Source organism: Patiria miniata, unplaced genomic scaffold, assembly GCF_015706575.1.
Source record: "Patiria miniata isolate m_02_andy unplaced genomic scaffold, ASM1570657v1 HiC_scaffold_22, whole genome shotgun sequence".
Taxonomy (NCBI): Eukaryota; Metazoa; Echinodermata; class Asteroidea; order Valvatida; family Asterinidae; genus Patiria; species Patiria miniata.
The window spans coordinates 4,861,176-4,888,626 of NW_024037061.1; the positions used below are offsets into that span (position 1 = coordinate 4,861,176).

The 27,451-nt window shown below is 40.3% G+C and overlaps 1 protein-coding gene across 1 annotated transcript; it reads left to right on the top strand.

Annotated features, from left to right (window-relative positions):
• Window positions 1-27,451, top strand: LOC119730749 (putative aminopeptidase-2). Its single transcript, XM_038203773.1, has 37 exons — window positions 1-255; window positions 437-850; window positions 1,037-1,313; window positions 2,165-2,291; window positions 6,908-7,062; window positions 7,454-7,567; window positions 7,852-7,986; window positions 8,190-8,255; window positions 8,867-8,932; window positions 9,480-9,682; window positions 10,753-10,847; window positions 10,979-11,112; window positions 11,587-11,790; window positions 11,967-12,040; window positions 12,135-12,245; window positions 12,824-12,994; window positions 13,457-13,597; window positions 14,061-14,142; window positions 14,436-14,575; window positions 15,219-15,614; window positions 15,810-16,086; window positions 16,390-16,516; window positions 16,664-16,818; window positions 17,599-17,712; window positions 18,065-18,196; window positions 18,877-18,942; window positions 19,272-19,337; window positions 19,463-19,671; window positions 20,293-20,387; window positions 20,487-20,623; window positions 20,875-21,078; window positions 22,281-22,363; window positions 22,573-22,686; window positions 23,283-23,453; window positions 24,565-24,705; window positions 25,696-25,759; window positions 25,947-27,451. The coding sequence occupies exons 1-37, from the start codon at window positions 143-145 to the stop codon at window positions 26,094-26,096; spliced, it is 5,523 nt and encodes a 1,840-aa protein (XP_038059701.1). The 5' UTR covers window positions 1-142; the 3' UTR covers window positions 26,097-27,451.

The window sequence follows — 27,451 nt, forward strand, 5'->3', positions numbered from 1 at the left end:
TAGTACCCCCTTTGGATCCATAGATGGGTACACAGTAGTATTTCCTTAGTCCGTGCATGGTCCATGTAGCCATTCGCGCTGTCTGGGATCATTTTCTAGTACTATACCTCGCAAGGTAGTAGTGTGATACCATTCCATCAGCATGGTTACGGTTGTGGAAACGAAACACCCGGTGGTCCTTCTGGCTGTGGTCTTCATATTGGTGGGTGTGATAGTCGGCGTAAAGGGAGGAATTTTACCTGAAGTTGAAAAGAGGTAAGACATCTTGTAAAAATTAAAAAAAAGAAAAACCTTATTCTTAAAGTTGTACGATGTATCGAAGCAGGTACCTGTGGGTCAGTGGCAAGGGCAACATTTGATTTTTTTTTTCTTAAATCATGTTGTAAATAGGTATCATTATCAGTTTTATTTTGCGGTTCATGTCGTTTTCTAACAGGGAAGCAGATGACGTCAAGCAGCCGTGGGAGTCGACGCGGCTACCTGAGACACTGCGACCCATCTCCTATGATCTCAAAGTCAGAACCGATCTGACTAACTCAATCTTCACCGGTTCCGTCAGTGTCTTGGTAGAATGCTTGCAAGACACTAACGTCATACTGATTCACAGTAAGGAACTAGTCATCGGTGAAGGGAAGACAACCTTGACACGGCAAGGCAGCGGGACCAAAGCTCCTGAGTTGGCTAAAGATCCGTGGCTGTATACAGATAACCAGTTTGCTGTGATCGAACTGAATGGCGAGCTGGATAAAGGAGCACAATATCGGCTGTACATGGAGTTTCAAGGACCGTTGAAGAATGACTTACTGGGCTACTACAAGATGTCCTACAAGACTGCCTCTGGAGAGGAAAAGTAAAAACTAGCCTTTAATCTGTTCTTATATTATTTTACCTGAAGAATCATCTGATCGATTAGTCTCTTTGTACATGGAACATAACATGACCTGTCTTTAAATAATTCTTCAAAACTGTTATTATTCTCATGTTCCCTTCATAATTTTAATCTGATACATCTTATTTTTTAAATCATTCAAAACAGGTATCTGACGAGTACCTTCTTTGATCCGGTGGACGCCCGTAAGGCTTTCCCATGTTTTGATGAGCCTGATCTCAAAGCTACCTTCACTATCAACCTTGAGCATGAGCCTGAGTACCACGCCCTCTCCAACATGCCCAAAAGACGTCCAGATGAACAACTTGAAGTTGGATGGATTAGAGCGACTTTCGAAGAGACCGTTGTCATGCCAACGTATCTCGTTTGCTATGTCATCAGTGAGTTCAAGGCAAAGTTCAAAAACACGACTAATGGCGTCAAAGTAAGTTATTGCGGTATGACATTAATTTTAACAAAAAATCATCAACTAAAAATCCAATAATGCAAAGCTAATTTTTTTTCTATCAGCTGAAATTTATTTTGCATTGTTTAAAGAGCCATGGGTGTTTTTTTATGCAGTCCTTGTGTAAATGCTCATTTGTGTCCCATTTATAACCTAATTTCGATTTTCCGACATTTTAACATTTTTAAGGGCTTTTTGGTGCCCTTTTGGTTTTTATGCTAGTACAAATTTCCATACTCATGAGCAAAAGTGTGATGTCATTTCAGGCAGAAAGCTCAATGTTACAGCTATTTCAGCACAAAACTTTGCCACAATGCCAGAATGTTGGATATTTTGCTGGCTTAAATTTTCTCTTCTGTGTTAATTTGTCGTTGTTTCAGTACATGACATTAGGCCGATGAGCAAAGTTTCCTCAAAAAATGTTTTTATTGAGCATATGCTGGATTCACAATTTGAACAGAAATCCCCTCATGCATGCAACTGAACAGTGTCTTCCTATAATGACATCACAGCGACAGCGCCCTCATTTGTTTGGAAAAGCATTAGATTTAAAAAAAAAAATTTTAAAAGAAGTACATTTTTTCCCAGTAAGATTAACGAAAAAAAGGGATGTGAAGCTGCTTTCAGACATTTTAAGAGGAGTAGAAAGTTGCACAAAATATGTTTTCAAGTAAAATTCATGTCATGAGCCCTTTAATAAATTCAAGTCAGGGGTCGCAAGAGTCGATTGCCCCCCCCCCCAACACACACACACACCCGCACCCATTCACCATCAAAATGAGTCATCTGCGTGTAAACAATTTGTGTTTTTAATCTATTTTGGGGTTTAGTTCGGCATATGGGCCCGGGAAGATTTCATCGATCAAGTGGACTATGCGCTCGATAAAGGGGCGGCCATGTTGGATTACTTTGATGCCTTGTTTGGAGATGAGAATAAATATCCTCTGCCTAAAATGGGTGAGTCAGGACATTTATTAAGGACACAAAAGAAGAACATTGACATTAAATAAAACAAAAGTAATCAAACTTAACACGAGAACATTGAAACAGGACATTAATTTAGGGTTACTTATTGAATAGTGAATGTTATTATCGACTTACATGTACTACACAGCAAACTGAATCAAACATGCACAGTTTCAAGTTTGCACGAGATACGCCCCGCTATCTTTGAAACGGAAGGCCATACTTTAATGGACTTGAGAGTAGTTAAATGGAAAGAGCGCCCTCAATATCCCCAAAAGTGACTTAATCAATTTATTAATGGTTAATAAATAAAACAAAAAACAACAATAATAAAAGGTTACATCCTTTCGCCAGCACAGCGCCAGTCTGGTTCCCTGACCTGACAATTTCGCCCGACGCCCAGACGTCTAAATTGTAGGTCAGGCAGCCTCCGTGGCTAAAAATAAACATGACGACATTAATTCATGGCCCCTTTTCAAAGCTCGGTTTCGTTTCCGAATTCGTTTTATCACTTATGAGGTTTTTAATGCTCCGTTCATATTGTTTAAATAAATCACTTATCATACAGTTATGATAATACAGTTGGATATTTCTGTAAGAATACATTGACTAATTACGCGTGTACTTGGAAACTTCAAAGTTAGGCAACCAGATTGCACTGTTAGCAGGCGAAGCCGATTGGAGACAACGCCGAGTTTTGGAAAATCCCGGTAATGGTCGTCACATTTTAAATAGTACATGACGTAGCAAAGCTCGCCCCTCGTACGATCCGGCCGCGTGCATATATACTTGATGCACAAAATAGGTCATTGAATTTAAAGTTTTCTAAATGCAAGCAATGAATATTATTTATCAACTCGGTTTTTTTTTAAATTTTGTACTAAGCTAGTCAGTAAATAAAACCTATATATTTTATACTCAGAAATACCCGAGCGCTCTCCAAGCTTGTCTACGAAATTAATTCGGCAAACTTCGGACATTCTCGGGAAAAAAAGGCATTCCTCCCGTTTTGGTCACGTGCCGAATATATATTTTGTATAGATACTAGCGGCTATCCCAAGATTCATCAGAAATAGACAGAATCGTTTGGTCTGGGAACCAAACTAGCACAGGACCGTCTAAAGGCCTAGAACGCCCTCAAATTCGTGATAGTAAAAAATCCGCAGTAAATGTAGGGCTCTTTCAGTGTTGATGTAAATCGTTTACACTCTAACGAAGCTTGGCGGTCTTAGGACTCTACAGTTATTGGGATAAACAACTTTAACAGAACAAAATAAAGAGAGAATACGAAAACGAAATATACCGTGGCTCTCTGATATTTTAACAATCAACTTTCAATAACAAGTATACATACAAATTACTCACGCTTTCATCCACGTTCGGTTCATAAAATAGCCTGGTGTTAGTTTGGAAGTACGTGCTGTCTGACTAAAAATCGCGCGCTGTGTGCGCGGCGCGCTCAAAATCAACACATGTATAAAATTTGCTCAATGCATTTGCTCCAGAAAATAAATATGCCGCGCTGTCTGACTGTAACTACGTGCAGCGCCCCCAGTTGTCCTAGTATTACATTATCACATCCTTTAAAAAAGTCCTCTCCTTTATTTAACTCGAGTTAAGGAGTGAATATTACTTAACCTTTAGGGAAATAACAGCTGAAACTTGTCTTGCAACGTTTAAACTTTCAACTTCCAACTTTTGACACAAGGTTCCAAACAAGAAATTTGCCAGAACAAGCTTGAAAAAAATACTTTGTTTTTGGATAAATGTCGACAAAGTCTAAATAACAAATATCTGTTACAAGACGGATTTTTAATTTTTTTTGGCGTTGGGGTGATATAACAAATAATCTGCTTATAAACTAAAGTGACATCACTCGTGGATGAACTGCTCCTTAGTGGCCCTCACCGCTATCTTGTTGCCATCAAACATCTCGTGGGTGCTGCGCTCCACAATTGTACCGCCGCCCACAAACTCCGTTTTTGACCTCTTTTTCATGATGCTGCGAGCTGAAAGTCGCTGTCATTGCCGGCATCTTCGTCACTCTTTGCACAGGGGGAGGGGACGGGTCACGAGGCTCAATGGCCCGACGGTCGGCTTTATCCGGATGTAAACCCAACAAGTAAAGACTTCACCTAGGTGTAACGGGGACTTCTGGTTCCGGTTGGTTCTTGTGCTGGGTCCCCCAGTGTCGGTCCAGATCGTCCTTTTTGCGGAACTGGGTCGTTCAGTATGGACATTTGACATTTTCCTTCCCAATATGTTGCTCATCAGTGTGCCTCAGCAGGGACGCAGAACTCTTAAACTGCCTCTTGCAGTCTTTGCATGCGTGATGTATTGTCGTGGGGGAAGTGGCTTTGGTCTCGTTTCATGCATCTTTCTCGAATGACACTGGAAAGAAAAAGAAGGGAAACAAAAAGAATTCTGGTAACTTTTTTTCGTTTACTTCGCACAATCATGGAATCTACAGCCAGTCACCATACCGCTGAGGTGGCCAGCGAGTTCTCCCTGACCTGTCTGTCACTGCTCAATTGGTCTATCACTTTAACCTCTTCAGAAATCTCCTCGTGGACCACCTCGGGGTCATCCTGGTGGTCACACCATCAAGCAAGCTTTTATGTTCCTCCAGTGCGTCCAATGGTGCATGTTTATCTGGTGCGTCAAGGATTCCAGGTCGTCTACCATTAACTGCAGCCACTATCGGTTGACATGTACGACCCTTGGCTTATGTCGACAACTTTTTTTGGATCCGAACGAGCTACTTTCGCCGTCTCCAGAAGTGGACAAATTAATGCGTTTCAACACTTCTGTCTGGTTGTCAATTTCAATAGGAGTAGGCCTAAGGCCCCCAAAAAAGTCTCCGGTTTCTGGTATGGAGCTTGCCCAGAAAATGTGGTGCGGCGAGCCGGCTTTTTTTTTTAGTTTACCTCATGTTTTTGCTTCAAATGTCGGCTGATGACTGCAAATGGTGCCCGACTAAACTCAGTGCAAAAATATGGGAGTCCAGAGAGGCCACATAAAGCTTATTCTCGACCATAACCCAATCTAAAAACACGTTAAAATTGTGCAGCAGCAGGATTCCAGTCAAACCAGTGAGTTTGGCTGTTTTGAGACATCATCTTTCACTGAAAAAAAAAAACTTTTTCATTTTGCCCAGAAACCGGAGACTTTTTTTTTGGCCTAATAGCACCTACTGTGTGGAATGTTCTGCCGTTGCACCTTTGTGTGCAATGTCGTCGCTGCTAAATTTAACAGTCAATACTGGCGCTGGTTCATTTGTCGTGCTTACTAGCGATGAGGCTCCCATGAAGTTCTCTCTGTGTGCCAACCCGGATGTCGGCTCAATTCCCTCATACGCCACGCCAATGTCACTTTTCCCTACGATCACTTCAGTCTGTGGTGGGATGACGACTGTTTCCATAACAATCACGTGGCAGCACCTCTGTAGCTCCGCTGTATCCCTCAGAAATAACTATGTCCCCCTCCACTCCAGACTCTTCTTGTTAATATTGACGTCAATAATGCAACTCTCTGATCGCAGGAAGTCTAATCCCAAAAGTACATCATTGCTAAAATCAGCCATAATTAATCCGTGTGTCACGTACTGGCTACCCAACTGGATTTCGGTAGTTACTTCTCCGATAACAGTGAAATACTTCTTGTCAGCGAGATGAACTCGAACGTTAGTATTTGTTATGCTAGCTGTGTCTTCAGTAGCCCATTTCTGCACGATTTTGTCAGATAAAATCGACGCCGTTGTTCCAGTATCAATCAGTGCCACCACTTCTACTCCGTTGATGACGGCATCCATGTGTAGCCCTTCACCTGCAACTGTTACATTCCGTGCGTGTAGATTATTATAGGCCCTTTTGTTTCAGCTGAGTAATGGGCCGCGCAGACTCATCTTCAAACAGTTTTCCAGTTCCTTGTTAGTTCTTGTTGACTTCTGAACAACCACAGGACCTTTCTCGCTACTAGTGTTCCCGGTAAACTGGGGACAGTTCGGCTTCATTATGTCCGTATTCCTCGCACTTGTAGCGCTTTGGTCCGTCGACCTTTTCACATGTAGCGGTTGTTCGTGGCTTTCCGTAATTTGTGCAATCGGTCAGACATTTCCTGAAGCTGCTTTTGCAACTCGGTTGTTAACGGCTTTCCGTCATCAGCTGGTTCGGCATATACTTGAAGAGCTGACTGAGCGCTAGCGCTGCGAACTTTTTTTCAGGTCTTGGGTAGTACGAGCCTTTTCAGCTTTTTGTAAGGCCACCAGTTAAACTGCTCCGGCTACGGCGTCGTTTAATGTCTTGGTGCGCATTTGGATAACGCGAATCCGTATTTCGCCGTCCGCCAAGGAATCTATGAAATGGTCTCTGCATGCCTATGCGGTCTCGAAATGTCCACATAAACCTTGTCCACTAGGCGCCCAATGTCCTCAGCCAACTCGACAAGACTTTCTGAGGCCTTTTGTCTCCCGTTTCTCAGTTGTGCCCTGTGTAGTTCTAGTCCCTCCGTTGGGTTAGAGGGCGCTTGGAGTACCTTCACCAGTCGCCTTCCGTCGTTTCCTTTGGTAGGCCACCTAAAATGTAATTCTCTGCTTTTTCATCTCTTAGATATGATTGCCTTGCCGGAGTTCATGATTGGTGCCATGGAGAACTGGGGATTGAATACATACAAAGAGAGGGAGCTGTTGTACAAGGAAGGAGAGACATCAGAAAAACAGAAGTATCGAATCTGTACACTAATTGCTCACGAGTTAGCCCATCAGGTTAGTCCGGTAGAATGTGCAAGTTAATTGTCTTCATCAATTACCCATCTTATTTGGAAAAAATAGGGTAAGGTACTCCTACATGAATGTGCCCAGATACAGAAGCTTTAACTTGCATTGCATGCAGCGTCTTCTTTGGGCAGGCCTACACATATTTGGTTTCCTGACGATGCTGTCTGCCCTTAACTGAACAGGTGCAAAAACCCTTGGTTTTGTAAAGCCTATGACCTTGTTGTGACACAGTACAATGTACATTTAGGTGCCTGTATATGAGGTGCATTAATTTGTATTTACTGAGTGGCATCGTACATATGAAACTGCTCCAGTGTCTTTCAATGCAGCTTTTGTTCATGATACAGTAATGTGTGGTAAATTGTGTTTATTGTGACAGTGGTTTGGAAACTTAGTGACGACAAAGTGGTGGGACTCCGTTTGGCTGAATGAAGGTTTTGCCAGCTATGTTGAGTATGAAGGAGCTGAATTTGCAGAGCCAGAATGGGAAGTGGTAAGAATTTACGGCCATTGAAACATTTACATATTCAAAAAGTTCATGTTATTTACATTATTTTCTTGCCTTCAACTCATTTGTTTCTGCCTCTTGTGAAGTTTTCAGAAGCTTGCATGGAAAAGATATAAAAAGGTTCTTTGTTAGTTTCTTTAATTTTGCTGCTTAATTACAACATAACGGTGCTAATTCCCAAAATAATACTGGTGATATTGAGCTTTGATCTGAAAGACCGAGTCACCATTGACAAAATGACGTCAGCATTTTCTCATTTGTTACTGCAGTTTGACAAGTTTATTTTGTATGATCTTCATCCTTCCATGGCAATGGATGCACAAGTTACCTCACGACCAATGGTTACCGACGTCTTGACACCCTCGGAGAACATCATGATGTTTGATAAGATCACTTATCTGAAGGTATACATATGTGTCCCGTGTGGACTCAGCTGTGCATAGTTTTACAATCTACCTAGATTTTAGTCTTACTTGTTGCATCGCTAAAGTCAACCTTGATATGCCTGTGTCACAATGCTCAATTATTGACAATTGATCGAGGAAAGATCACCATCGATCACAAGTTATCTTATGTTGTAAGAACGTGCATTTCTTTTTGTTCCCAGGGTGCCTGCATTCTGCGTATGATGAAATATTTCTTAGAAGAGCCAAATTTCAGAAAAGGACTCCAGGTATTATTTTACTTGCTGACTTTATTTCTTCCTTGTGGGTTCAAGCCCCGCCGTGGCCATGCGTGTTGTGCCCTTGAGTAAGATGCTTTACCTCAATTGCTCCTCTCAACCAACGTGTTAAATGGGTACCGACATTATTCAATGCTGGGAAGGTAACATACTCGCTGTGGAGGAGGTGTGACGATCCTCCCACAGCAGCAACAGTACAATGAGTCTCACCCAATCTCCGTTCCTGTGAACACAGGTTCGTCTCGTTTACCTTTTTACCTTGGAAACGAATAAAGCCAAATTTATTTTCAAGATTTAGTGAATAAGGAAAAAATAGAAGGCCTAACATTTCGGTCCTGGGAGGACCTTTGAGAAGGTCGAGCCACTTAGCCAGGACAAACAAATTAAGGACTGCATTTTTTTTGATTTACTGAGTCTTGAAAATAAAAGTTGAATTCTTCAAATTTGGTGTTGGGGTGTTGACGTTCTGTCGCGTTTACTAAAAAAAGTTTGTTTCCTGAATAGTATTCATAACTAATTAATGGTTGGTTGAAATTACTAATATTTGATCCTTATTACTGTAGATTGTTTTTAATCCCATCATTGTTGTTTGTTTCTTTCAGTACTACCTGAAAGCATTGCAATATGGTAATGCAGAAAACAGTGATGTGTGGGTTTACATGGACAAGGTATGGCAAATAGGATATCTAGACAACTATTGAAGGAGACATGTAACTAGATCACATTGACCTGAAAGTATTCAAAGTTGACCAGAATTGTTTAATCCTAACCTCACCTAAAGCTACAAAATACTACTGAGTAATACTACTTTCCATACTACTTTCCATTAACCTGTAACCTGTAGTATGCATTTCTTTTCATACAAGTGTGCACAACACAGTAGTATTCTGTGGTATTTGGTACTTGACCCCCAAAGAGCCCTTATGGGTTGTGGGTTAATGCTATAAATGAGATAGAAAGGTGACAGACTTGATTGGCTTTGTTTGGATAGTTGTCAATGAAATTCCATGGAGAAAGTTGACTTATTATAATAAGTTTGCTTCAATTTGTCGTATACCGGAACTTTTGAGAGCTAAACAAAATCAAGGTTCATGCTTTCACAGCATTCACACTAATTTTACGTTACTAACTATTGTAGGCTCATAGTGATTTGTATAAAAAGTGTGTTTTGGGGTTATTTTGACACACTTTTATTTTATGTTTTGAGTTTTATAGGCATTGCAAGAAGACAGTGTAGATCTTGGTGAGGGACTTGATGTAGCAACCATTATGGCAACCTGGACACTTCAGATGGGCTTTCCATTCATCACAGTAGAGAGAAGCTACAACGGTGCTCATGAAGTCACAGCTAGAGTGGAGCAGAAACGCTTCCTGTCTGATCCTAACTCAAACATGTCTACAGACTACCCAGATGTGGGGTCAGTACCTGGTGATAGAGCCAGTGGTATTCCTTAGAGACAACTTAGCTTCGCCACATCTGTTATGTAGACAGTGTACCTTAACTTCATGTTTATTCCTCACTTTCACTTTAGGGAACGTCTCCAAAGTCGGAACACTTAGAATGTTTATTTATTTATTTATTTATTACATTTCTTTACCCAGGCTATTAACAGTTCAAACTGGTTTCAATTGGTGCCCTGCATACAATAAAAAAATACTACAAACATGTATTCAAATACAATACATTAAAAACGCAATACAATACAATACAATACAATACAATGGGATTTAAGTGGGAGCCAAATTAGTTAATTGAATAATCAATTGATTAGTTTCTGTGGCTAACTTTGCCTAAAAGATTAAGTTTCTGAGGCTTACTTTGCCAAAAAGATTAAGTCTTTGTGGCTAACTTTGCCAAAAGGGAAATAAAATTAGACAGGTTTTTCTCTATAAATAATCAGATCTATTTTAATATAAATCAATAAATTATAAGATAACCTGGGCAGTATGTTTACCAGTGAAAATTAAGTAAGGCTTGTATTTATTGATAAGTAACAAAGAATAGATAAAATGGAACCACCTTGGTTATCGGTAAAAGTAATAATTAAATGCGACGTCACCGTAGCTCACCTATTAGCTGTATACTAGTGCCAAACCTGGTTCACTACGGCGACGAAGCAATGACTCACGTATAATATAATTGAAAATCATTGAAATAGCAAATATTATAAATACACCATATTGTAAAGTTATTAAACGTTACGCTGGGGAACATCGCCTGTTCGAATCGGGAACATGCGTTGTTCCCTCTGGGAACAGCGTGGGAAGTTGTTGGTCTATGAGCGTGAACGCTTACTCTGGAACTGTCTTTCCAGTTGGGAACATGCTAGGAACACAACGCGTTCCCGATATGCGAACACACAGTGTTCCTAAAAGGAACGTTCCAGACGGAAAAGGAATGTTCCGACTTTTGAGGCACTCCCTTATAGGCCGGAGGATGTAAGCTGGATGTTACTTTATGAATATAAGGTATGTTTTTGTTGTTCAGTTACAAGTGGTACGTGCCGTTGACTTACACAAGTGCAAGCAGCGCTGATTTTGATTCACCAAGAAGCATGTGGCTCCAACCACAAGATGAGTTTGGTAAGTGGAGAATTAGAGTAAGGGTCCATATTAGGGGTACCTTACAAGACTTCACATGAGCAGAACATTTGAATAAAACAAATCCACCAAAAAGTTCTTAATAATTCATTTTGTTCTTGTTTTTCATGCAGTTACCTTACAGATTCCTGGAGGCAGTGACGATGAATGGTTGCTAGTAAACGTCGAAAAGCGAGGATATTACCGTGTCAACTATGATGACAGGAACTGGGAGTTACTCAAGGTTCAACTGGACACTGAACACACAGTGAGCAAATATGTGTTGTCCTGACTTGTAGGATGTAAAACTCTACATTGTGAAGTCGTGGCCTGGTTATTTGCAGCATGGGTTTCATGTTGAGAATGGGGTTGTGAATTCACAGGGGATAGATTCTTGTTTCCTTGCGCAAGGTATGTTTCTACAATTACCTATTTGTCGTCAAGAAACAAATGGGTATTATAATTACCCTCTAAATTCCAAAAGGTGAAATTAGGGAATAGACGTTTTAGAGTGAAAATCACTCTCATGTTTGATTGAAATAATCTGAAAAAAAAGAACCACTTCAGACGGAACTCGAGTAAAAACTCAATCTTTACGATTGAAGAAATTTTACTCTAAAACGGCTTGTCCCTAGTTTCCAACTGTGGGAGTGAACTTCACTCGAATGGAGTGAATGGAGTGAATTATCTATCAAGGCCCTTGTATTTTGCTCTACACAAACGTCCTCTTTGTATGTTCAAGGTGATTCCGACAGCGAGTCGAGCCTCTCTCATCGGTGATGTCTTCAGTCTGGCAACAGCAGGAGAGATCAACCACCGTACTGCCCTGGATATGACCAGCTACTTGAAGGCCGAAAGAGACTACGTCCCTTGGTATGCTGCTGACCATGCCTTGGGAATGATCAAAAGAAACATTCGAAGGAGAGGGGTTTCTGCTAACTTCAAGGTAAAATTATTCTTAGAGTTGACTCAATATCCAATCTCAGTTATCTTTTATACAATTTTTAACTTTTGCTCAGGAATTTTGTTTAGAATTTTGTCACTTTGACGGAGCCCTATTTATTTAATGTTTTGATGTTTTCATGGAGATAAATATACGAATTTCCTCTGTAACCTTTTCAGAAATACATGAGAGGACAGGTCAGCCTGCTGTATGAATATATTGGATGGAATAATGAAGGGGACCATCTAAATAGGTTGGTATTCATCATGATATCCTGCTTTATCCAGTTTCCCCCGAGCTGCGTTATAGTCTAGTTTGATTGGTAATTTATAATTTCATTGTTTCAGAATGAGTCGTGGACTTGCTGTCAGTATGGCATGTCGCTATGGCAACGTAGATTGTCGACACACAGCAGTGAACCTGTATGCAGAGTTGATGGAAAACGGAGATCAAACCTTGTAAGTTATGACAACCAGATTATAATAAATTGTCAACAAAACTAAGCTGGCCTTGTTGAGCTTGACCAGAAGAGCCTCAGCTCAAGACATTATTTAAGGTTGTGCAAAGAAATTGACAGGAGGAGTGTTTGACCTCCGGATTGCCATTCCTGTGGTCTACCAACTGAAGTATTCAGCTCTATGTTCCTCATTTTGTTATTTAGTCACTTTGTGAATGTCTTTTTTCAAGGGGCGCTGCATGGTCAGAAGCAATGAACCTGTTTGCCATGCAGCCAGGGACCACGCCCAAAGTCACGATGCCAGCAACACTAGCAATGTGGCAAACCCGGAAAACAGCAAACGGGCATAACACAGAGAGGATACAGCTTTTATTACAAATTCTTTAAAAGAACACATATAGGATGAAGTCAGTATTCACAAACACTGACTGAGAGACAAGACATGTGCAGTTCCCCCCCCCCCTGTAAAAAGAATAGACTTCAGTATCGGAGGGGTTGACTGTCATGATACACAATTTATGTAATCCCTACCAATCTATAACCTTTACTCAGAACCTTTTTGACCTTTTGTTCTTGCAGAATCTCACCAGATATGCTAGGTACTGTGTTCTGTACAGCTATTGCAGCAGGAGGTTCAGATGAGTGGTACTTTGCCTTTCATCTCTACCAGAACCCTAACACAAGTACCTCAGTCAAGCAAGCATTGCTGACAGCCATGGCATGCACCAGTAAATCATGGATTCTAAGACAGTAAGTGAAGCAAAGAATCTAAGACACAATGAACTGGTGATAGTTGATGGAAGTGATGTATTACAAATGAAATGGGTCAGCGATTACATTTTTGTTTTCTTGACTAGAAATAGATGAATGTTACCTACGTGGAAAGTCCCTCCTTTACGTTCATAACAAAGTCATGGGGAGATTCACCCAAACTTATACAACCTGCTCCAGTTCTGGGCATCGCAATATTGAAATATGGATACATGTATCTCTCACCTAATTACTCTCAATTGAGAGGAATGCTTTAACTGGGTCTAGCTAATGGGCTCCGTATTGAGCGTCAGGCGTTTCGTCAGCGATTCATTCGAATGTCAATCGAAGTGGTCTCCCCCAACTCTCCCACCCTTGCCGCTAAGGTGTACTTATGCATGGAGCCCATTATCGTGTGTTAATGTATGGACAGCTTATCACCTTTCACTTCTGATTTTACAGGTACCTAGACAGTATCTTGAACAGTAGTATCATCCGAATGCAAGATGGACCAACCGTCTTAAAAGCAGTCGCTGGTAATCCTTTTGGCTTACCACTGGCCTGGGATTTCTTCCGAGCAAACTGGGACTTCATACGAGCTGCGTAAGAGCATATACTTATATATCATTGAATTTGACAAACATCTTTGACCCCTTTGCTTTGCATTGACCTCGGCCACCAGATAATGAGCTTGAAGATTCATGCCGGCACCTGGAGTTTTTCTTCATCTCGTCTTCTTTCTTTACAACATTTTCACTTTCAGATGATTAATCTTCAGGTTTTCTAACACGGTTGGACATTTTGTGTATTGTAAAGAAAGTTTCTTAAAAAAGCTCCGATCTGAACTTCAGTTAAAGAAAGATTGCTGCAGTTGTCATTTATACAATAGATCTGACCTTCCATTATGTACAACCTTTGAACTAATTGTTTCACATTCCCCTTTAACAGGTTGCTCGTACAGCAATTTTAACAAACTCTAAAATCATACAAGAGCAGAACCTTACTCTGTTTTTACCAAGTCAGGTTTATTGTATGTTTCTTTAAATGTGTAATCTTTACATTTCAGGTATGGTGACATCGTGTTTGTCCTTGATTCACTCATCGGTAGTCTTCTGTCCAACTTCAACACGGAGTTCGAACTACAAATGGTAACTTGTATTGGTTGATTTGATTTACAAAAGAGGAACGGACTGCAAGATAACAAAATTTTGTGATGATTCTTGTCACACTGCCATTGAAGCACTTATCCACATCATAGCACATCTGTGCAATTAGTTGTTTACTGAATGACGAACTGAGAGAAGGTACAATCTACTATTGACTTGTACGCAATCGGAAGTACTTTTTAAATTTTCAATTAAAACAAACTTGTGGGTGTTTATACTTTGTGGAGAAGATGGGAGGGAAATGTGATAGATTCAAATTTGATGGATTGTTACAGGTGAAGCAGTTTATTGCAGACCACCCAGATCAAGGCTCAGGTGCACGACCATTTGCTGAAGCTGTAGCTGTCATTGAGGCTAACATCCGATGGATCAACCTATACTACAAAGACGTAGCGGATTGGCTGAAAGAAGCTGTGTAAGTATTTAGCATCTGCTAATAAGAATCCAATTGCTGCAAAACATTCAGTTTTTGCCTAGCATCCAGTTTCTTCTAAGCCAAGACTCTTGTGCGGACTGAGTCTTTGGGATTTTTTTTTCTTCATTCCAATGGCCAACATGGCTATCCATCATAGACCTTCAATGTTAAACACTGTAAATATGTTGACAGTAATAGCACATCTCAAGACGTACAAGGAAAGTCAGAATGATCTGGACCTAAATTAAAGAAATATTAAAAATATGTAGCTATTATCAAAACAAGTGCAAATGAGAAATGGTATTATAGGCTGGTATTTTGGACATATTTGGTTAAAGTTCAATGTATATCCATTGAAAAGCGCTAGCAAAAAGCACACGCTAAACAAATTTTTACCACGGTTCCATGGTTAAAAATATATTGAAATCGGGAACTGTATGTGACTGTATTGTTTTTTGATGACGCTTTCCTTCAAAATGGTACAGTGGATATTCATGAAACGTTCATGTCCCAATTACCAATTTTACATCTCATTTGCAATTGTTTTAATAATTGCTACATTATTTCTGACTCACCCTCTATCTTCTTAAACATAAGGTTATTTATAGAAACCTTACCCTTTTATCCAAAATGTTTGTTGCAGCAAGGAACCATGGGAAAAGAGTCGTCTACCAGATACCATCCTGCCGATCTCATACGACGTCAAGGTCCGAACAGACCTAACCAACTTTGTCTTCAATGGGTCTGTGGATGTCTTAATTGAGTGTCTCAAAAGGACATACATCATTCTCTTACATAGTGGTGGCTTAACCATCCCTGACAACACAGCTACACTAACGCAGCAGGATGGTGGACAAGCCCCAAGATTCAAGTCTCCACCATGGCGGTATTATTACAACGATTATCTAGTGATGGAGCTAGACTCTCTCCTTGAAGCAGGCACTAAGTACTGGCTGCATCTTGACTTTACGAGCTTCTTGATTGATGGCTATATTGGTTATTACTTGAGTAGCTACGTCCTGAAATCTGGTGAGACAAGGTAAAGGTTTAAGTTACATACCGGTACGTTTGTTATCATCTTCATTATGCCAGTTGTCAAATTGTAATCTAGCTAGACTGACCTTAATATTTGTGATTTTCAGCTTTTGCAGCAAGTGTTATTGTATCGCTGGTGGATGTCAAATAATTAGATAAGCTCAAGAGAAGATTCTGTAGATTCATTTATTGTGTACAGGTACATGGCAAGTACGACATTTGCTCCAAGCGGAGCTCGGGAGGCTTTCCCATGTTTTGATGAACCTGACATGAAAGCTACCTTTACTATCACCATGGAGCACCAACCCCAATACCATGCCTTAGCCAACATGCCCAAGAGTCGTCCTGATGAGGAAATTGAAGGTGGTTGGAGAAAAGCAACCTTTGAGAAGAGTGTTGTCATGTCAACGTACCTCGTCTGCTATGCCGTCAGCGACTTCAAGGCCAAGTTTATGACCACTCAGAATGGTGTAGAGGTAGGTGTTTGTAACCACACTGTTTTATGGCTTGCAAAACCCCAAAAACTAATACTAATAATTATTCTGTAATTTAAAGAAAATTGACATGACTTATGATTGTATTAACAGGAGGCATAATCTGGCCAGTCTTGAAAAACAAAATCTAGCAATCCTTGAAGATAAAAGTTTGTCCAACCAACATGTCACCTTCATTATGGCTGGTTGTAATGGAAGTAGCTAGTATGCACATGTAAGCAACACAACTATAGTCGATTTGTTGAAGGATTTCAGCAGAAAATTTGTTTTAAATGTTTGTTGCAGTTAGGAGTTTGGGCCCAGGGAGATCTCATCAACCAAACTGACTATGCTCTTCAGAAGGGAGTGGAAATTCTAGACTACTTCGATGACTTGTTTGGAATGGATGTCAAGTATCCAATAGCTAAACTGGGTAAGTCTTTCCAATATGAGGTAAATAATGTATCCCCCATTATCTTTGCCTGTATTTTTACCTGTGAGTGGGTACTTGCCCATGGAGACAATACCCAAAGTAGGTTTCTGAAAGCGCTTTCCTTTTTCGTTTTTGTTTCTTTGTCAGACATGATTGCTCTGCCAGAAATGCTTTATCAAGCCATGGAGAATTGGGGTCTGATAACATATGCAAAGACTAATCTCTTGTATGAGGAGGGAGTGTCATCTGAACGTCGGAAAGAAAGAGTGTGCACTTTCATTGCTCATGAGTTAGCACATCAGGTGGGCCATTGTCAGTCTGTCATGACGGTTCAGTGAAAATTAGCAGTACTAATACAGTGATGAGTAGCACCTTAGTTTCACCGCAAAAAAAAAAAAAATCCCGGAAGCCTCACCAAGCTTGCCATTTTTTCCTCACTGACGGTGCCCTTTTTAGCATCACTGAGAGTGCCATTCCCCCTCCGGTTCTGCCTCAACCAGAGCCATATATAGAGAGAGTTGCGACATGAGGGTTGCACTGTTTGGAAACAAAATGGCGGATTGTGCATCAGTGCACATATATAATTCGTACACGATAGTCGTACGCTGCACCATAATGAACGGCAATTATGGTTAAACAGTCTGAAGTTGTCGCAACTCGCTCTATGTACGTGCCTTTTTTGCCTTACGTGAGGCTGCCAATTTTGCCCCACTTGGACTCCCATTTTTGCCTCACTCATGCTGCCATTTTTGTCTCACTGAGGCTGCAATTTCTTGCATCACTGAGGCTGCAATATTTTTTGCCTCACAGATACTGCCGTTTTTACCTCACTGAGGCTGCATTGTTTTGCCTCACTGAGCGTGCCATTTTGCCACACTAAGGCTGCCTTTTTTGTCTCACTGAGGCTGGAATTGTTTGCCTCACTGAGGCTGCCATTTTTGACTCGCTAGGGCTGATTTTTTTGCCTCACTGAGGTTGCCACTTTTGCCTCACTGAGGCTGCATTTTTGTTTTCAAAACCTAATGAACCATACAAAGACAAGCAACAATTGTGAAAGTAATTTTTGTCATGTTTGTTTGCAGTGGTTTGGTAACCTAGTGACAGCCAAATGGTGGGATTATACGTGGTTGAATGAGGGCGTCGCTAGGTGGTTGGAGTATGTTGGAGCCGCGTATGCAGAACCAGACTGGGAATTGGTAAGGATACCTCTGTCTGACATCGATATTATTAGTCTTACAAAGGTCAAACAAACTGAACAATTACCCAGGACAAGTCGCGTCATTAGAGTTTAACACATAAGGTAAGAGTGACGTCTCAGCAGGTTATTCTTGGGGGAAAAATTACTTGCAAGACAATGTTGTTGATAAAATCTTGGGCAATGCCAGTTTGAGAACGTTAAAACCATAATAGTTAGATGAAACTTCATTTCAGGTGAACTTGAGCTCTTTTAGCAAAACAATCTCATCAGTAGAATATGCATGACACTGCTGTTAAATTTACAAGTGGTTGACGAATTGAAATTATAATGAAAGTGACTTATATTTACAGTGGGACAAGTTTGTTGTTTCTGAGGTTCATAAAGCGATGGAAACTGATGCATTGCCTACATCACGGCCTATTGTCATCAAAAGGGCAAGATATGGAATTGGAGACGCGTTCCCTTTCTTAATTTACACAAAGGTTTGTGTTTTCAGCCTGCTTCTAGTTCGTAGAAAAGTCATTGTCTAAAAAAAAAATGATCCCAACCAACCTACTTGCCATTAGGTGAACCTATTTTATCTAATACAATAAACACAAATTCAATATAACAGTTCATTATCTGCGAATTACATGAAAACGTTTGTTACAATTGGTAGAGGCCAGATTGTCCATATGCCGAGTCAGACTTGTCTTTTGTTTCTCAAACATCTGTTTTGTCAGGTAATAGGAAATGACACCTTGTTTCCAATCATTTGTACAACTTCTGATCAAGGGCGGATCCAGAACACAATTTTTTGGTCCCCCCCAAAAAAGTGGGTCCCAAAAAATACGTCGTGGGGTTCGGGGCCCGCTTTTTTTGGATTCTAGATGCTCTGTGGTGCGATCTGAGGCAATTTCTGACCACTTTAACCAATTTTTTTTTAGGAAAAGATGGTGGTGTACTCATTGCCTGCCTTTATTGCGATGTCACATAAAAGAAAAAAATGGTTTCGTTTTTTTTTTTGGGGGGGGGGTGGGGCATGGCCCCCTTTGCCCCCCCCCCCCCCCTGGATCCGCCCTTGCTTCTGATCAGACTATAACAAACATCGATGCCTCCCACATAATCTGTTTCTGAAGAATTTCTCTTAAGGCAAGAACAAATTATTCCTGTCCTGTTACAGGGTTCATCACTGATGCGTATGGCAAACAATTTCGTTGGTCAAGACACATTCTTCAGAGGCCTTAAGGTAAGTGTCAATAGTACAGAACTAGTTCTCCTATTTTGTTTTGGGGATGCGAATGAGAGCTGTATCATGATTACATGTCAGACATTTTCAAGTACACAGACATGTAAAACAATTTATTCTTCAGCCAGACACTGAAACTAAACTCCTGACATATGTCCTAATTTGGTTTCAAATAATCCCTAAATGTCCATCTCTTAATGTTCCTTCTTGCCTTATTTCGCTTTACATGTACTTGTTTACTTGTCATTTCTGTTTGGGTTACTTTTATGTATAATGATACAGTAGCAGATGGTAATGTATGTAAGCTAACCATTTTGTTTGAATCTCAGTCATACCTCAGAGCTCTGCAGTATGGCAATGCTGAGAACAGTGACATGTGGTATCATGTAAACAAGGTAGGAAAGAACATATCTGTATTTTACTACATGACTATTTCAATGTTTTCAGTGACCCTACTTTGTAAGTAACTCACAACCAAATATTTTTTTATTTTTTTTTATTTTATTAATGTGACATTCAGGCAACGAAAGAGGATGGTGTTGATCTTGGAGATGGAATAACTGACATAGCAACGGTCATGGACTCATGGACCAATCAGATGGGCTTTCCAGTCGTCATGATAACGAGGACATACTCTGGACAAGCCAATAAGATCACTGCTTCAGCTACACAGAAGCGATACCTGGCAGACCAATTAGCAGACACGACGTCACCATACCCAGACCTTGGGTGAGTTTATTAACCCTCCTTTGCGAACATACATTCTGTGCAAAGTAGTCCTTTCAGAACCTTTTTAGAACTCCCAGCCTAGATAAAGCAGGATTGACTGGCTGGGACTGTTTAAGTAACTTGGTACATCTTTGCTTTAACTGTGGGTAATTGATAAGCCAGCTCTGCCCACAACTTGCCTGCTTTGTCTGTTCATGGTATGTTAACTGAGTATGACTAGACACAGTGCTTGCTTGAAATACGATCTAATGACTTCTGGTGACTAGCCTGTATTAAAAGTAGAGTAGGGGAGGTGGAGGGAAATTTGAACTGTTTAAATCGCAGGAGGGTTAAAGATGGTCATGAGAACATGTAGGAAAACAATTGTTTAGAACTGTCCGTCTAAACCCTACACCAGTGTGTTTGATCTTAATTCCCCAAAGTCGTACCAAACCACGACTCAGGACATTAATTACATTCTTCTTGTTATCAAAATCACCGTTGGACAGTTTCTGCTAAGAAGGTTAGTTATGTTACATTTCCCAGAAAAAAATTATCTAAGGTACTCTTATAAAATCAAATCGCCTTGAATAGTTTCATTCAAATAACGGCTTTATATGCATTTTGTTCGTTTATTTGTAGATACGTATGGCACATTCCCTTGACTTTAACCGGTGGAGCTAATCCCAACTTGGCTAATCCTGAGCTCCGTTGGATGAGACCTGAAGATCAAACCAGTAAGCTTGTCTGCTTATATCATGACCTTGACAAATGTCATGAATGGTAAAACGTATACTTGTTCTTTACTCTGTATACTTGTTTATTTTGTCTACCAGCGGAAGTTGTCCTGCATGGTGCTGGTGGTGACAGCAACTGGTTTTTGGTCAACGTTAATCAGACAGGATTTTACAGGGTCAACTATGATGAGACAAACTGGGCCTTACTTAGTGCACAGCTACAGGCAGACCACACGGTATGTTTAATTGATTAAAATGGGTTTTATACTAAAAAAAACCCACCAAAGTATCTCATATCAATGTGTGTACCCTTGCAAGATCCCTTGTCTTTATATCCCTACCCATGTCCCGCTGGATGAATGAAAGCTAGGCTTAGGATTGGGATTGGATCTCAGTCACCTATTAATGTAACCAAATAGTTTCTAGTTGTTGAAGCTTGTTGAAATGTAAAACTTGCAAAAGTTACATTGTTGTGTGCTATCTGCAGGTGATTCCCATATCGAGTCGTTCAGCCCTCCTCTACGACGCCTTCAGCTTGGCCAGGGTTGGGGATCTTAGCCAGACCAAAGCATTGGATCTGACATCTTACTTGGACGTGGAAAAAGACTATGTTCCCTGGGTTGCTTTTAAAGGAGTTGTGGAGTATGTCAGTGACAATTTGGCCTTGGAGGATGCTAATGAGAAGTTTACGGTAAATACAGTTTCATGCATAAACTAGGTTTTGGCTTATTTAGGGGATTGAGAATGGAGGGACACAGGCCTCCCGCTTGAGGCATTCCCCGCATTTGGGATGGGCAAAAGTGAGCCTCTATTATTATGTCATTGAATACCACCTCTGGATAGTAAGTTCCCCTAAGTACACTTGCCTGCAAATTGGACCCCAGTTAAGCCACTTGTTTCACTAAGAAATCAAATAAAAATTTGGACTTTACAACTAAGCCCAAAAAAGGTCTCCCGCTTCTGGTATGGAGCTTAATTGCCCCAAATATGGTGCGGCGACGCAGGTTGTTTGTTTTTCCCTACTTTTTTTTTTCCTTCAAATGTCGGCTGAAATTGCAGATGGCGCTTCGATCCCCTTAAAGTCTCAAAAATATCCTTCAGGGTGGAGCTTGAGGTGACCTCAGTAAGGCCATAAGGTTTGGAAATTCTGGACCCACTAACGATCTCGACCGACGCGAACATTTTTCGGAAAATTTGGATAGTTCCGACAAAAATCTAAGAAAACGGTAACGTCGGACCATCGACATCGTGCTGTTCGTGCATGAGCTGTCAGGCTGGTCATTAGTCTGCTCCCTCACATATTGCGCTAATTAAAAAGCGTTTACAGGTTCCAGATAAATGATCATCGCTCCCTCAGTCTGGCTTCCAGACGCACAATTACAAAATTACAACATCGCCTGCAAATGGTGCCCGACTAAATTTAGTGCAAATATATGGGAGCCCAGAGAGGCCACATAAAGCTTATACTCGATCGTAGCCCCATCTAAAAACAAGTTAAAATTGTACGGCAGCAGGATTCCAGTCAAACCAGTGAGTTTGGCGGTTTTGAGGCATCATCTTACATTAAAGGGACTTTTTAATTACAGCAACGTGCACGCATACCAGAAACCGGAGACTTTTGGGGGCCTTAAAGGAATGTACGGTTTTTCTTTTTGTGCAATATGTTTCACAACAGCTGTATGCCTGGAAAATTTAAAGAAAATGATACATGGACAAAGGTGGACAGGCAAGTCATCTTTGGTGAGTTTACTTGTTCGTCAATAGTCCAAACTATCTTCACCCTGTGAGAAATGTCTATAAAGCTGCCCTTGTCTAAACTGACGATTGGGTAAATTTGTATTTTCATTTGAAGATATTATAAGGGTTTTGGTTAATTTTTCTTCATTTGGTCAGGAGTATGTGAGGAGTAAAGTCAGCCCGATGTATGAGTACGTAGGCTGGGAAGATGGAGGAGATGATGATGATCATCACAAGCGGTGTGTGAACATTTTCTTTATTTAAAGTGGTAATATATTAAGCCATATGCCATTTCAGTCCATGATCCTGGAGTGTACTACCAAACAGGTTAGAAGTGCATGTATGTTGAGGATTCCTCGATGGCCATCAATGAAACTATTTTTTTTTAATTCCTAGACTGTTTGTGATTGTTGATTTCAAATGATACCGCTGTATTGTATATATGTAGGTTGGCTCGAGTGCAAATCATTGATATGGCTTGTAAGTACGGCAATGAGCACTGTGTGAGTAGAGCTGCCAGGATGTATGCAGATTGGATGACGACCGATAAAACAACCACTACGTGAGTCCATAATTAGCTGTCTATATACCTTTCTAGTTTTAAGCCTTGATATGCAAACATTCAAATCAAGAGGCTTTATATCGCAGTATTATACTGCAACTTTGTCCAACTATTGTGTAGAATTACGACAATGATTTACACTTCTTGTCTTTCCTGTTGCCCCTCGTCTGCTACAAATAATACATGTAGTCTCTTATTAGGCCAAACAAAAAAAGTCTCCGGTTTCTGGTATGCGCGCGCGTCGCCGTAGCCATGCGCGTCGGCAAAATGAAAAAGTTTTGTTTTCAATGAAAGATGATGTCTCAAAACCGCCAAACTCACTGGTTTGACTGGAATCCTGCTGCTGCACAATTTTAACGTGTTTTAGATGGGGTTATGATCGAGAATAAGCTTTATGTGTCCTCTCTGGTCTCCCATAATATTTGCACTAAGTTAAGTCGGGCACCATTTGCAGTCATCAGCCGACATTTGAAGCAAAAAAAAACAGTTAAAAAAAAAAAAAGCCGCGTCGCCGCACCACTTTTTGGGCAAGCTCCATACCAGAAACCGGAGACTTTTTTTGGCCTTAAATGTGAATATTTATTTTCCTCTTTCAGGATTGCATCCAATCTTCAAGAGACAGTGTTCTGCACAGCCATCGCTGCAGGTGGACAGAAAGAATGGGACGCAGCCTACTCAGCTTATAATGATCCTAACATCGACAGCTCCCTCAGGGATATATTGGTAGTGGCCATGGGATGCAGCCAGAACAGAGAGATCTTGGAAACGTACCAAAACCAATTTGTCTTATTAATTGGATGTGAAGTGCTATTATTTAGTCCTGTTTTAAAATTCAAGTAGCTCAATAGCTCATGTAGAATTAGAACCAGTGTCTGAGTGATGGAACCTATTTACCGTTCTTGCAAGCCATCCCCAACAATCTCCCGTCCCCTGCCTGTCATAAAAAGATATAAGAATCATCAGGAGGGTAACCGGTGTTTGACTGGAGGTTGGGAGAGTTGTATAATAAGCTTGTCCAGGTAAACATTCATGAGTAGAATGAGGAATTTGTGATACTTCTACAAACAGATATTTGATATTTTTGTTCTTTTCCCCAGGCCCGGATTATCCAATAGGCACAGTAGGCACTAGGCTATGCCTAGGGCCTATAACAAATTTATTTGGGGGTCTACGAAAATATCGCAGTGAGCCATGAAACACATTATTATAGGCCTAGGCTACTTACACACACCCACATGCAGAGAAAAGTTATATTCAAAAGATTTTAACAAGTTTTAGGGTTTCTCTCAGAATGTTAGATTTCACCAATTGACGATGTACATCATGTAGGCCCTATACGTACACAATTTACAGGTAAAGTACGTCATTTCTGAAGCACGGTGCCAACCATGGGCGTCGATTGGTGGGGGACGAGGTCACAGGGGGGCATGTCGTTTCCCCTCCCCAAAAACTGTTTTCGTCCCCGAATAAAATAAATGTGGCTTCTATTTTTATTCTTTACCTCAGAATAGCCGATTCAGTGACTCCAAATGCAAAATTGATGTTTAAATGATGATCTTTTGCTACAAAAACAAAAAAAAATGGTTAAAGAGGTCAGAAATTGACCCAATAAGCGGCCCCCGAACCCCAACCCGTTTAGGTTCGCACACGCATTAGTTCTGATCAAGATACACTTGTACGTACCACCCAACAGCCCCACTTTTGAGAAGCGATTGACGCCATTGGTGCTTTTAGAGCTGGAACCCATAACAATTTTGCCTGGCTTGATTTGTACAGTGCATTGTAAATTGAATTTGGTGCCGTATGGCCTACGAAACACTGATCCCTAAGGCCTACGAAAAACTTAATCCGGGCAAGCTTTTCCCCTCCTTCTTTCAGATATCTGCGGACAGTTCTGAATTTCACCCTAATGCAAAGTAGGGATGGTCAATACGTTATCTCAGCCATTGCTGGTAATCCAGTCGGAAGGACCATGGCGTGGAAACTTGTTGCAACTGAATGGAACTTCTTTAAGACTATGTAAGTTGAATATTGACTCCATCCAAGCTGTGTAGAGCTAGACATCCAGCCAGACCACCACTCACCCTTGTGATCTAAAATAAGAAAATCACAATACATTGTTAATTGAACTAACTATGAGTCTTATATCTCACCCACAGATTCTCTATCTTGATTAGCCGAGAGCGAGTCACATGGCATTGGCTATTTTTTTTGCCATTTTGCTGTGCATGGCTAAAAGCATAGCAACCAAAGCACCATACCTGTAGTAACCAAAGTGATATTAAATTATGCATGACAACCGGTATAAGTTGTGTGCAAATTCATATGGGTGTGCGCGTTGTGCATATTGTTCCCAAGCACTAGCGCTACAGAGTTTCAATCATTTCAATCATTTCATGAAGGGGTTGTTTGAAAAAGTGTAAGTAAATTTTCAAATAATTTCGTAATCAAATAGAAGAACATTTTAATTGTATTTAGATTAAATTAATCAGTTATCATTTAAAATTAAGCAGAATTTGTGGGAGTGGTACTATAAAGGAAATATTGACTGCTTTATCTCCTGGTATAGTAAAATCAGCCTCCCTCGGTGATTCATGGAACATTATATTTTCCCTCGGCTTCACGGATCAACTCGGAAGGCTAGTTGTACTACACCACACAAAGCAGTCAATTTTGTATAATGTTGTTAGGTTATATTCTCTTGTAGGTTTTCTAAACAGTTGATTTTTGAGAAGATATTTTCTGTGAAATTTGGGCAAAGCATCTAGGGCACCTGGGGCGGATTTAATCTACCTTTGAAGCAGTAGCCAATCAGCCAATTTGGCAATGCATGTTTTTCATGATAAATATCAACAAGTAATATTTTTGTTGGTGCATCCTTCAATGGAAGGAGAGGAAAACTATATATGCCAGAATATCTTCCTGAGGATTTGAAATTGCCGTTGAAAAGGTAATAGAAAATATACAAATAAGTATTAACTTCTGAATATTTTTATTTTTCATTTAAAGGTATGGACTTGAAGTGGTTAATATGGTGACTTCAGACTTGAACACCGAGGCTCAGCTTGAGAAGGTATGATTGATGCATTTTTCAACTTTAATTCATTATCTTTTCATCCATTTATATAATGTGTTTGTTTCATTTTTTATTTTATTTGCTTCATAATTATTCAGTTGTTATTTGTGAAGGAAAAAATGAACAGGGATCAGTAATGTTTGGGATAAACAATATTTATTTATTTTTTTTTTTAAACATAAAGGTGAAGAAATTCCAAGCAGACCATTCTGAAGAAGGGAGGGATGTATATGACGCATTCGCCAAAGCAATCACTGTAATAAGAGCTAATGTCCGATGGATGGATGGAAACTATAACGATGTCGCTAATTGGCTCAAGAAGGTTGTGTATTAGGGTCTATAACTCAGTCAACCTGAGCATTAACATGAGGAAAAAACATTTGTAGACGAATGCGTTTTAAAAGCGGAAAGTAAAATACACTTAAGCGGAAAATCCACTGATATTAACCTATTGCGGGAGAATTGCGTCAACGCAGCTTGTGAAATATTGTCCAATTTACATGATATAGAGATGGGCGCGTGACGCGCAAAATCTGAGACAAAACTTCAGGTACAAAATTCCATAGGGTTGTCTAAGGGGCGTGGCTAACTCGCAAACGGCGATAGGTCAATTGAGCGAATGTTTAAAGAAAAAAAGAACGTTTAAAACCATTCCGATTTGTTTTCCCCCTGGCCAGGAGGATATTGCTATCGCGTATTCCTTCTGTGTGTCTGTATGCGCGTTTGTTTATGGTGTAAATCGAGGACACACACGTGCAACATCATCGGTGAATCGAGGTCAGAAACCAATCGAGGACGAACTCGATTAGAAAACATGCACAAAACCAATGAGAGCTGTTGCGAAAAGTTGGTGTACAAACAAAGGAAAAGGGAAGAGGAACAAAAGAAAATCCTCGATTTACACCATAAACAAACGTGCGTGTTCTTTTAGTGTCCGTGTGTGTATGTTCCAGTTCACTGTATCGGTCATCAATCTCAACCAAACCCGAAAGGTGGTCTGTGGAGAGAAGCTCGATGTCAAAAAAATACTTTCCAATATGAATATTTACGAGGTCTCTGGAGAGCTCAGTTCAGTATGACTCTATAATAATGGTCCTTTCCACACTAAAGGGGTACAAAAGTGTGACATGGGATTGGGAAATGAAGCAGGATAATAATACAAAGTTGTTTGTCCTATTTTCCAATTGTACATTCCCACCCCATTGTTGAGGATTTTGCTTTTAAAGAATTTATGACATCCAAGGCAAATTTCACAAGATACTTATATGCTCGCAGTGCTACGTGCGTTACATGGACAGACAGTTTGCGAAGGTGGATGGTGCAAGTTTTACTTGCAGTATTTTTTAAATGAGGGAGATGATAACATTTGCATGTTCTATTAAACCCTTGTAGAACCCTTCTCTCAGAAAAGTTATTAGTGAAACAGTCGCTGTTTGATCACATCGGTGGTTTTCGAGGTCTGTAGAGTTGTTTATGATTTCATTTATATCTTACTATTTTGAAGTGTGTTTTGCTAGTTTTTTGTTATGTCTGATAGTGGTTGCAGTTAGATTTGTAATCGTTTTATTCAAATATTATGCTGTTTAAATGTACCTTGTATTATTCAGACGTTTTCTAATCAAAGTGTTAGTTTCAAAGTGTTAGAAAAGCGTTTTCCATACCAACAAACGTATGCGGATGTGACATGTT

What these genes read in the sequence shown, in the direction of transcription:
- LOC119730749 (XM_038203773.1), top strand. Translation starts at nt 143, where the DNA reads ATGGTTACGGTTGTGGAAACGAAACACCCGGTGGTCCTTCTGGCTGTG. An exon ending in GAAGGGGACCATCTAAATAG is followed by an intron (nt 12,041 to 12,134) that starts GTTGGTATTCAT and finishes TCATTGTTTCAG; the next exon opens with AATGAGTCGTGGACTTGCTG. An exon ending in CTCATGAGTTAGCACATCAG is followed by an intron (nt 16,819 to 17,598) that starts GTGGGCCATTGT and finishes GTTTGTTTGCAG; the next exon opens with TGGTTTGGTAACCTAGTGAC.